The sequence below is a fragment of the Muntiacus reevesi genome, chromosome 3 (genome assembly GCF_963930625.1).
Source record: "Muntiacus reevesi chromosome 3, mMunRee1.1, whole genome shotgun sequence".
NCBI classification, from domain to species: Eukaryota; Metazoa; Chordata; class Mammalia; order Artiodactyla; family Cervidae; genus Muntiacus; species Muntiacus reevesi.
The window spans coordinates 197,228,863-197,241,091 of record NC_089251.1 but is presented as its reverse complement, the minus strand read 5'-3'; the positions used below and the strand labels follow the sequence as shown (position 1 = coordinate 197,241,091).

The 12,229-nt window shown below is 41.3% G+C and overlaps 1 protein-coding gene across 2 annotated transcripts in view; it reads left to right on the top strand.

Annotated features, from left to right (window-relative positions):
- The window catches only part of CNTNAP5 (contactin associated protein family member 5), a 970,694-nt gene that overhangs the window by 474,922 nt on the left and 483,543 nt on the right, over positions 1-12,229 (top strand). For both annotated transcript variants that reach the window (XM_065927810.1, XM_065927809.1), the window contains exon 6: positions 67-251. In XM_065927810.1, the coding sequence (XP_065783882.1) occupies positions 67-251 (185 nt within the window). The remainder of the gene's footprint in view (positions 1-66; positions 252-12,229) is intronic.

Sequence of the window (12,229 nt, the reverse complement as noted above, 5' to 3'; positions counted from 1 at the left end):
AATGTTCTACTTACAGCACTGCAGGCTGCCCTGGGTACAGATGCCATCCTCTCTTCCTGTTCGCAGATGACAGCAAGCCTCGTCCCAGCAGCAGCGCGCCCTCGGCCACCCTGGGGAGCCTCCTCGATGACCAGCACTGGCACTCCGTCCTCCTGGAGCGAGCTGGCAAGCTCGTGAACTTCACCGTGGACAGGCACACACAGCACTTCCGCACCAGGGGCGAGGCGGATGCCTTGGACATAGACTACGAGGTGAGCTTTCTGTCCCTGCAGACCCTTGGGCTCCTTGCTCAGGATCAGGGAGAAAATCAGCCAGCGGATGAGCAGGTGAGAGGATATGGGGCCTTGAGCATCTTCTCACCTCCGTCTAAGTCCAGGTAGCTGACCATGAAGGAGCCCGTGGAGAGAGTCTGAGCTGTGAGCCTGGAGAAAGTGCCTTGGCAAATATGGTGGTGACTCAGAAACTTAAAAGGCATCATGCAGTCATTAAGAAAAATTCAGCTATGTAAACTTATAATCCACCAAAGTATTTTTAAAAGGTGCTAAATTCATTTATTCTTAATTAATTTATCTCTCTCCATCTATCTATATGTATTTGAGGTTATTTACTTCTGTTGTATCTGTGTGGTAGAGATACAGTCTATTTGATTGCTACAGTGCCTCGCTTCCCAACTCCAAGTTGAGTGACATCTCTTTGATAGTTTGAAATTCATCATGGTGGGAATATTTATACCATAGGTTTTGGCAAGTCCGATAAATCAGGGGTTGATGTATTTCTTTGTTGATTCTGTAGACCAGAGATTGGAAAAACTACATCTTGTAGGGCAAGTTTGGCTTGAAGTCTGTTGCCTTCAGCCTGTCAAGTGTTGTTTAAAAAATTAAGGGAAAAAAAAGCATATGTGACAGATACTGTATGTGATTATGGATAAAACAGTTCAGTGAAAAATCAACAAAAGCAGTCTATAAAAATCAGTTGGTTTATAGAATTTATAACATGATTTATTATATATTTTATTATTATATATAAATTCTGCACATCACTTATATCAGTAAAATAACATAATATCTGAATGCATTCCTGCACCCACACACACAAGCGTGTACAGAGATGTGTGTGTGTGTGTGTGTGTGTGTGTGTGTGTGTGTTACACCCGGAACAGCCAGATTTTGAACATTTATCAACACCTCACTCGAGGCAGGAGGTTAGTGAGAGTTAAAACATAAGAAAGGGAAGACCCACCCGATGATGAGTCACAAGACCTACGTTATGGGGGAAAGGAAGAGAATGACTTTTTGCCGAGTAGGGACATGGCCAGGCTTGTGTTTTAGAGGAGTCATTCTGATTGTCTGTTTCAGGGGCCAGTCCAATTAGTATCCCCTAGAAATTTGTTAGAAATGGAAATGCCCAGGGCTCATCCAAACCCACAGAATCAGAAACTCAGGAAAGAGGGACTCAATCATTCATTTCTAGGAGACTCTGATGCATCCTATTGTCTGAGAACAACTATATTAGAGCCGTTACTCTGAAGGCAGCTCTGAAGTTACTCCATAGCCTAGATCTGTCTGTAGTGGATGGTTGCTGCACAGATGGTTGGAAACCCTGCTAGGAGACAATGTCAATCAACAGTGCATATATACTGAACAGTGGCAGTGGAGTTAAATGACTGAAAACTTAGGAGCTGACTTTTTTTCCCCCCATCACTGTTATGAACTATAAGAAAGATCTCCTCTTTTGATCTTAACCTTTGTTTAGTATACTGTTGATAAGCTATGCTATTCATTAATTTCAAAAGAGAATTTGTCACTGTTTGACTCAGGATGCAATATATCAGGTAGGTAGTCTTTGTTTTTGTTTTTTAAGTTGCTGACAACTAGAAATCTGTGACTATCAATTATTCTCCTTTGACAACATCATTTAAGTGATTGAAAACACAAAAAATACACATAACGTTGAAATCATCTTAAAGAGGTCTTTTTTGAACTTGAAGACAACACAAAAACACAAAATCAAGTTTCAGTAATTCCCCAAATGCTTGACTTCTAATGGCCTGAGAGGTGGTCCTAAAATTCACCCAGTTGCCTGATTTAGCATTTATTTTCGGGTTAATCTCTACTTATCCATGGTCTCCAGTGCAGAGGATCTGTATGGAATCACAGCATAGTAGCATTAAAGTGAATGTCAGCATTCATAAGAGAAATCCAATGATGTTGCTTAATTTATTAAGTTGAAACGAAACAGATTTCTTCTAGAAATTCTTGAATTTTTTGGTACCTTGTGAAAAGTATTTCCTAGGGAGAAAAAACACCTTGAAATATTGCTGTGAGGCAACCTCTGTTTCAGATAAGCCAAACCCCTTGCAGAGGATGCAGCCAGTTTGCTCATAAGAATGTAAGAGAAGACAGACTGGCCATGACGATGACATTACACTGGCCGCCCTGGCTCAGGAGAGTTAGGTGTCGGGGGAGTCTCTCAAAAGCAACTGGAGCTGCCCAGCCTTGAAGACTCCCCGTCAAGGCTGGGCAGAGAGAAAGGAGCCTGTGTCGTGACCACCACTTCACCACTAAGTAGTTGGAAAAAACCTGGAAAGTGAAAACTCTTAACTTCAGTTGCCCAGAAGCAATATGAGCATCATGACTGCTAAATAGGATATCTGAATCTGAGGTCTACTTTTCAAATTGAAGTCATGGGTGATTTACAACTTTGTGTTACTTGCTGGTGTATAGCAATGTGACTCAGTTATAACATATTCATTTTCATATTCTTTTCCATTATGGTTTATTACAGGATATTGACTATAATTCCAAGTGCTATACAGTAGGTCTTTGTTATTTATTTATTTTATATTTAGTGGTGTATATATTAATCCCAAATTCCCAATTTATCCCTTTCCCTCCTTTCCCTATTGGTAACCACAAGTTTGTTTTCTAGGTCTGTGAGTCTGTTTCTGATTTGTAAATAAGTTCTATTGCATCATAGTTTAGATTCCATGTGTAAGTGATATCATAAGATATTTGTCTTTGTCTTTCTAACATACCTCACTTAGTATGATAATCCCTAGGTTCATTGATGTTGCTATAAATAGTATTATTTCAATCTCTTTTATGGCTGAGTAATATGCATTGCATATATGTATCACAAAATGAACATTTATGTTGCCTTCACGCCTTGGCTATTGTGAATAGTGCTGCAGTGAACACTGGGGTGAATGTATCTTTCTGAAGCATGGTTTTCTCCAGATATATTCCTAGGAAACTAAGATCATGGCATCCGGTCCCATCACTTCATGGCAAATAGATGGGAAACAATGGAAACAGTGACAGACTTTAGTTTTGGGGGCTCCATAATCACTGCAGATGCTGACTGAAGTCATGAAATTAGATGACGCTTGCTCCTTGGAAGAAAACTTAAGACTAACCTAGATAGCACATTAAAAAACAGAGACATCACTTTGCCAACAAAGTTCCGTCTAGTCGAGGCTATGGTTTTTCCAGTGGTCATGTATGGATGTGAGAGTTGGACTGTGAAGAAAGCTGAGCACTGAAGAATTGATGCTTTTGAACTGTGGTGTTGGATAAGACTCTTGAGAGTCCCTTGGACTGCAAGGATATTCAGCCAGTCTATCCTAAAGGAGATCAGTCCTGAGTGTTCATTGGAAGGACTGATGCTGAAGCTGAAACTCCAATACTTTGGCCACCTGATGAGAAGAGCTGACTCATTGGAAAAGACCCTGATGCTGGGAAAGATTGAGGGCAGGAGGAAAAGGGGCCGACAGTGGATGAGATGGTTGGATGGCATCACCGACTTGACGGACATGGGTTTGAGTGGATTCTGGGAATTAGTGATGGACAGGGAGGCCTCACATGCTGCAGTCCATGGGGTTGCAAAGAGTCAGACATGACTGAGTGACTGAACTGAACTGATTCCTAGGAGTGGGACTGATGGATCACATGGTAGCTCTATTTTTAACTTTTTCAGGAACCTCCATACTGTTTTCCATCGTGGCTACATCAGTTTATGTTCCCACGACAGCACAGGAGGGTTCTCTTTTCTTCACATCCTCTCCAATATTTGTCATTTGTAGACTTTTTGATGACAGAGGATCTAAGGTGTATGTTATAACAATGTTGTCTATTAATCAGAACCTATGTTATTTATATAACAGGATATCTGCTGTGAGCTCATATGCACACATTTGAGTCTTGTTAACACTGGTAGAAGACTGATAGAACTCAGGTCCCTGATTTCCAGGGACCCATTGTCAGAGTCAGCCCTACTTCTCCAGAGCTGTACCCTATCAAATTCTACATCAGGGACAATTACATTCTGCCAACCTAGGTTCCTCTCCAAATTTTAGCATGATGTGTTAGTATCCGGGAAGAAAATATGGTCGGTTTCATTCCTCCATCTTAGATTATGTAAAGGATAGCAATCCAGTGACACAGTGCCTTTCTGTGAAGCATCTAGTAGGGAGTTTGCCTCTGTCACATATATGCAGTTGTCAGATTCTCCCCTCACCTGGAAGGCACACATAGACAGGGGCCCATGGAACCTTCTGCCAAAAAAATAAGCAGAAAGAATGCAGATCCTTTACTTCTCACTGTCACACATCACCCAGCCCATGTGATTTTTTTCCCAAATGCTTCTGAGACAAATTATAGCAATTAATTTTACTTTCAGCCTAGAGCACAAGGGTTTAAGAAAAGAGATTTTTTTTTTAGGATCTTAGTGAGATTCCATTTCTTTGAAAGTCTGTAACCTAAGAAGTCTTTTCTTATCAAAAGTGCTTAGTGATCCTTTTCTACATAGCCACTTTAACAGTACCAAAGCTATTAAAAGCATATTTTTATATGTACTATGTATTATCATAATATAAATGATGAAAAAAGAATTAAAAAATGAAAAGAATGTATTTTAATGAGAATTCTAAGTTAAAGCTTCATTAAATCATCTAAGCACTTAAAAATACATTATCTACATGTGTCTTCAAAAATAAGTTTTATTGAAGTTTGAAAGAAAATATGAGATAGTAGTCAAAGATTGAGGAAGGTCTTTCCAAGTATGACATAAATTTTAAAAACCTAGAAATAAAATATATGAAAAATTTTACACATAAATTTTTTTAAATCCACATGAACTTCCACAAAAAATATGATATAATGATATTATCCTCCCAAAAACTTGGAAAAGTACTTCAAAACTTAATTAATGAATAAAAAGCCCACACAAATAATTTTTAAAATAGTGACTCAATAGAAAAATAAAGAATATATAAAAAATATAGACTGCTTTCAAATATATAAAGTGATGCTCAGTCTTACTCATATAAAGAAGGATTGCAAATTCATGCTACAAAGATATTTTAAACTTAGGCTGCAGGGAACACAAACATTAAGTGTTGTCACGGAAGTGAAGGAAGCAGAATGATCTAATCCATTGTTTGTGGGAATATAATTAATATGATACCAAAGAAAAGGCTTATTGTCAAAATTTTACTGAGTGCCCCTCAATTCAGCAATTCTGTTTCTAGGAATTTATCTTAAAATTATAAGCAAATGTGTGCAATGGCATATATGTCAGGAATAACAAAAAGTTACAAATTCCCCAAAAGTTCATCAGAACTGTGTTAATTAAAAATTCTGGTCAGCTCTGTAGAGAAACCGCTCTGCCAGGGTGCCCCAGTGGTCTCACACCGTCCACTTGGACCAAGCAGCCGAAGCCATGCAACACAGCTGATGTGAGTCTTGGCAGGACACGTTGGATCTTCCGGAGACACAAGAGGAAGGGGGCCTGCAATTGCTGGCTACAAGGCCATTGCCCACTTGTCTCTCTGCCTCATAGAAGTCTATCCTGATGCAATTTCTTCTCACTCTCTAGGTTCTAAGGATGCTTGAGGCTTTCTGCTGTGCCTTTTAGAATAGATTTGCATCACATAGAATTGCTTAGCTTGATGTTGAATCTGGCCTCTGTACATCCACACCAAATTAAATCTTGGAGACAAAAGAGGCTTGCTCCTGGAAAGAGAGCTATGACAAAGCTATTAATAAGCAGAGATATCACTTTGCTGTCAAAGGTCTATATTGTCAAAGTTATGGTTTTTCCAGTAGTCATCTAAGGATGTGAGAGTTAGACCATGAGGATGGCTGAGCACTGAAGAGTTGATACTTTCAAATTGTGGTGCTAGAGAAGACTCTTGAGAGTTTCTTGGACTGCAAGGAGTTCAAATCTGTCAATCCTAAAGGAGATCAATCCTGAATATTCTTTGGAAAGACTATGTGAAGCTGAAACTCCAATACTTTCACCACCTAATATGAAGAGCCAACTCGTTGGGAAAGACTGATGCTGGGAAAGATTAAAGGCAAGGAGGAGGCGGTAGCATCTCCAAGTCAAGGACAGGAGTTTGAGCAAACTCTGGGAGATGGTGGAGGCCAGGGAAGCCTGGCGTGCTGCAGTCCATGGGTCTCAAAGGATCGGACATGACTGAGTGACTGAACAACCAACTTGAGGGGGGACCTCCAGGCTGCCCTATTGTTTCCTGACTGCCCCTCCCTTATCTCTGCATCCTCTCCCTTCCCTGATCAGCAACTGTTTGAACCTGCCCATGGGAACTTGAAACATAACAGAGGCTGATTGAAGCTTATTTCCTGTAATCAAGAAACTGGGAAACAAAGGAAAAGTTCTGTTCTCAGATGCCCCACAGTACCCTTCTAGGTTTTATTTATTTTTTTTTTTCCTTCAAAATTTTTTCATTTATTTTTATTAGTTGCAGGCTAATTACTTTACAATATTGTAGTGGGTTTTGCCATACATTGACGTGAATCAGCCATGGATTTACATGTGTTCCCCATCCTGATCCCTCCTCCCACCTCCCTCCCCATCCCATCCCTCTGGGTCTGCCCAGTGCACCAGTCCTGAGCTAGGTTTTTAAGCTGAAGCCTACAGTTAGATCTATAGCAATGAAGACTGCCACAGCTCACCTTGTGGCCATCTGCCCTCACATTTAGTGTCATCTGTTCTGGTCTATGGGACTGGGAGATTCGCTGTTTGGCTCCTCTTGCCTTCACTGTCTGCATAAGTCACATATCATTCAAGTCTCACAGTGGCACCTTTTATCTATATGTGGATCCACCTGGCCTTTGCCTTCGGCTCACCTTGTTGAAAAGCTAGAGCAGAAAGCTTGCATGCAGAAAAATAAATGCAGGAAAATAAAATAAGGAAAAGAAGTGGATGCAAGGTGGAAATAAGGGGAAAAAAAGGGAAGAAAACCACCACGCTCCTATTTTGTGTGCCATTTTGTGATTTTGTTCAGTCCCCCAAATAGCCTGGTGAGGGAGGGTATTATGTTCTATATCACAGACATAGAAGCAAGAGTGACTAATGACCCTCCTGTTCCTATTTCTCAGTGGCCATCCAGTAACAGAAATAGTAAAGATGCTTTCCCTTGATGCTGGGAAAGATTGGGGGCAGGAGAAGGGAGTGACCGAGGATGCGATGGTTGGATGGCATCACCGACTCAATGGACATGAGTTTGAGCAAACTCCAGGAGATAGTGAAGGACAGGGAAACCTGGCGTGCTGCAGTCCGTGGGCCTGCAAAGAATAGGACATGGCTTAGCAACTGAACAACAACAAGCAGAAACAGGGTTTGAGTCTAGATCTGCACAGATCCCCGGAAGTCGTCATGGTGACCAGCCTTTCTCTCTGAACGAGGGACAATCCCTTAAGATCCAAGCATAGGCTCTGGTCCTTATCTTGGCCTCTGCACGTAAACAAGACTTAAAAACACATTCCTGGATGTCATTTTTCTTTCCAGTTCTAATTTAAAATTTTGTGATTTGTGAACTTGTTAATTGCATACTTCCCCAAGTTTTGTAGCAGTGAGATGTGTATATTAAAAAGTAAACTAACTGTACTGAACATGATGAAGGGAATATTTCAATACCAGTATTATACCCTAAATAGCATTGTTTTTATTAACAGGAGCTAAAAGAAGAAGCAATAAATTCCTTATCATGTTATTTTAGCTGCTACTAGGGTTGTGGTGGTAGGTTTTAATGATCTAATAAGACATTTTGAGGCTGACTGAACTTAGGCTAGATGATTGTCACCCTCAGTAAAATATTATAAAGTCAGCCAAGCCGCACTTGAATACTTTAGGGCCTGAGGCAAGAGTCCTAATGTGGGCCCATATACCATAGTTCTAAGTGCTTTAGGAGTTATAATAAGCTGTTTAATAAAATTTGTTCTACCTTTTTCTTTGACAAATAAACCACATCCCACATATGCGGGATGTCCAAAGTGAAAATAGTTGTCCCTTGCTCACTCCTGGGGCCCATGTGTGGGTCTGTGGTTCACCCTTAGGAAGATGGTTAGGGAGGATAAGAGTTCAGGCCCTCCAAGCAGATTCAGAACTGTTTAGGAGGAGAACGCTGGGCTGCTGGGTAGGAAGATAACAGTTTAGGACTGTGGTGACTGCTTCCTATAGTAATATCCCCATGATTTGCAAGTACTGTCCCCATGAGGCAAAATGTGGCGACAGTCAGAGGGGGTCCTCTAGGGCGTCATTCCATAGCAGGTGCCCTTCTTGCCTGAGCAGGTGGGGGGATAAATGAAGGTGAAGTTAGGATTTCCAGTGAGTTCTTGTTTGAATGCTGAGACACACCTGATTTAACTCAATATCCAAATGTGTGAGTGTTCAGTCACTCAGTCATGTCCGACTCTTTGTGACCCCATGAACTGTAGCATGACAGGTTCCTCTGCCCATGAAGTTTTCCAGGCAAGAATACTGGAGTGCATTGCCATATCCTTCTCCAGGCGATCTTCCCGGCTCAGGGACCAAACCTCAGCCTCTTGTTTCTCCTGCAAGGGCAGGTGGGTAATTTATAATATCCTAATAACGTGAAGTAAAAATTTTGTAAACCCATTCAGACAAAGATAATTAAATATGTGTTGAGCTAATCAGGCTGTGTCAGACTCTATCTATGAAAATACACATTAATAGAATGGAAGGCTAGACTAGCAATGGACTGGATTTGGGCCAGGAGCAGCACTCACAGTAATACTTAGATTTTCTGAATCTAGCCCCTGGTGAAAACTTGCTAGGAGATGAGGAGCATAGGGTGGCTCTGGCAGGGAAAATAGGAGGGGCTGATTATCTTTCCAGAAGATGTGGGGGATTTCTGCTGCTATACTTTTCTATCTCTTCTCTTGGTGAGAAGAAGGCTCTCCAAGTCCATGCCAGTCTGCTAGGATAGGGGCACACCGTGTCAGTGAGCCTCAGACTGTTAGCTTAAAATAGGAGAAGCTTTCAGGCCAGCCAAACCAGTTGTTCACCGTGTCCTGGTGGCGATTCACGGAGTGAGTTCCTTGATGGACCAGAAATAGAAGCAGCTGGCGGGGGGCATGTATATAATAGTGAAGAGATGGAACTCCAGATGGGAGGACTGGATGGGTTACTGTAAGACCTTGGTCAAGCTGCTAAACCTCCGTATGCCATCATTTTCTTTGGCTTTCAAGTGGAGCAAATAGCAATATCTAACTTAACAGCTGGAGAAAAAAATAGGGAAAGCAAATTCTAAGCATCAGCTCAGTTCAGTCGCTCGGTCGTGTCTGACTGCAACCCCATGGACTGAAGCATGCCAGGTTTCCCTGTCCATCACCAACTCCTGAAGCTTACTCAAACTCATGTCCATTGAGTCAGTGATGCCATCCAGCCATCTCATCCTCTGTCATTCCCTTCTCCTCCTCCTTTCAATCTTTCCCAGCATCATGGTCTTTTTCAATGGGTGAGTGCTTTGCATCAGGTGCTCAAAGTATTCGAGTTTCAGCTTCAGCATCAGTCCTTTCAATGAATATTCAGGACTGAGTTCCTTTAGGAGGGAGTGGTTGGACTCCTTGCAGTCCAACTCTAAGCCTAGGGCCCAATATATGAAACTAGTCAGTAAACGAGACTATTTTTTTTAATTGAAACATAGTTGATTTACAAGACTGTGTTAATTGCCACTGTAAAGCACAGCGACTCAGTTATATACACATATAGGTATTGTTTTCTAATATTCTTTTCCATTGTGGTTTATCATAGGGTACCAAATGTAGCTCTTTCTGCTATAGAACAGGACCTTGTTTTTCCCCCATCCTCTGTGTGATAGCTTGTGTCTGCTAACCCCAACCTCCCACGCCAACCCTCCCCCAGACCCGCCCTGGTGGCAGACACAAGTCTGTCCTCTGTGTCTGTGAGTGTTTCTGTTTCACAGATGGCTCATTAGTGTCGTATTTTAGATTTCACATACATGTGATATCATACGGTGTTTGTCTTTTTCCTTCTGACTTAATATGATAATCTTTAGGTGCATCATTGTGGCTACAAATGGCAATGCCTCATTCTTTTTTATGGCTTAGTAGTATTCTGCTGGATATATATACATATATATCACACCGTTATCTATTCATCCGTTGATAAAGTTGCTTCCATGTCTTGGCTGTTGTGAATAGTACCACTATGAAAATTGGAGTGCATGTTCCTTTTTTGTATTATAGTTTTTTCTGAATCGATGCCCCAGAGTAGGATACCTTGGTCGTACGGAAACCTTTAGTTTTTTAAGGACTCTCCACACTATTCTCCATAATGGCTACAGGGTTCCCTTTTCTCCACATCCTCTCTAGCATTTATTACTTTTGATGTTAGCCATCCTGACTGATGCGAAGGGATGCCTCATTGTAGTTTTGATTAGCATTTCTCTAATAATTAGTGATATAGAGATATTTCCATGTACCTATTGAGATACTGTTATTATTATTATCACTTAAAAAAAAAATGTTTCCCAAGAGAGATGCTGAAGGCAGATTCAACTAAAGTGTTAAGGGGAAACAGCTGAATATGGGTCAGGAGCCAAAGCCAGCGTGAAGGTGGGTAACTGTGAATCTGGAACACAGGCAGGAAGTGTGGCCATGAATGAGGTGCTTTATGTAAATAAGGAGGGCTTTCAGGATCAATGTTTCCTTCTATTCAACATAGGGCTGAGTCTGGGTCACATATGACTTGTTTTGTTTTCCTTACCCAAACAAAAATGGGCAATTGTACCTTGCTGAAATAATTTGTGAAACAATAGGTTATATATGGAAACAATAAAGAACTGAAAATGTTACCAGTCACCTCCTCTCAAAGTAGGGACAAAAAAAGAGACCATTTGCACTACAGCCCTTCAAAAGTAAATAAAGATCAGAAGTTCCAAAGAAGTGCCCACCTGAGCCATTGATCAAATCAGACAGTACAGCAGAGCCACAGAATGGTCACACTGAAAAAGACTTGGACCATCCTCGTCTCATTTGGCCCATTTGGCATTTTTCTTTGTTAACTATTTGAATTCAGGCCAATGTTTAAAAATCAAGATACCACAAGAAAATTGGGTTCTCTAGTCTCTTTTGAGGCAATGGCAGCCCACTCCAAGACTCTCGCCTGGAAAATCCCATGGTCAGAGGAACTTGGTGGGCTGCAGTCCATGAGGTTGCTAAGAGTCGGACACGACAGAGCGACTTCACTTTCAGTTTTCACTTTCATGCATTGGAGAAGGAAATGGCAACCCACTCCAGTGTTCTTGCCTGGAGAATCCCAGGGACAGGGGAGCTTGGTGGGCTGCCGTCTATGGGGTCACACAGAGTCGGACACGACTGAAACGAGTTAGCAGCAGTCTCTTTTGAAATGGCAGAAATTCATGCACCTTTGACAATGCTCCTCCAGAAGGGCCATGATCTCTGTGTTTAACAAACATTAAGCCAGTGCAAGTTTTAAAGCATGAAAAAAAAAAAAAAAAAAGACAGCTGTTTGGTTCCTTTTTCACAGACATTCCGTTACAAAATAGGCTATCAGAACAAAAGTGAGACAAATATTCACTAATGAGAAACTTCAAATGTATCAGAAATCCAAGTCTGACAGAAAAAGGAATCTTTAGAACAAGAAGACTCTCAAATTCAAACAGAGCCAGAGAAAAAAACCAGTAAAGAGGAAGGAACTCATTGCTAGAGAAGCAACATCAAAGATGGAAAAAGAGACAAGCAAATGCCAGACAAAAGAAGAGGAATGAGATCAAAGGAAGACAGGGCGGAGGTTTCTGGGCCGCATGCATTTAACATCAAAGCAAGCTTTCTCCTGGGATTCAGCCAGTTGGAGTCCACCTGTGACACCAGAAAACTCACCAGGTTTCCAGTTGGACCAAGACACTCAGACGGTAAGTGAA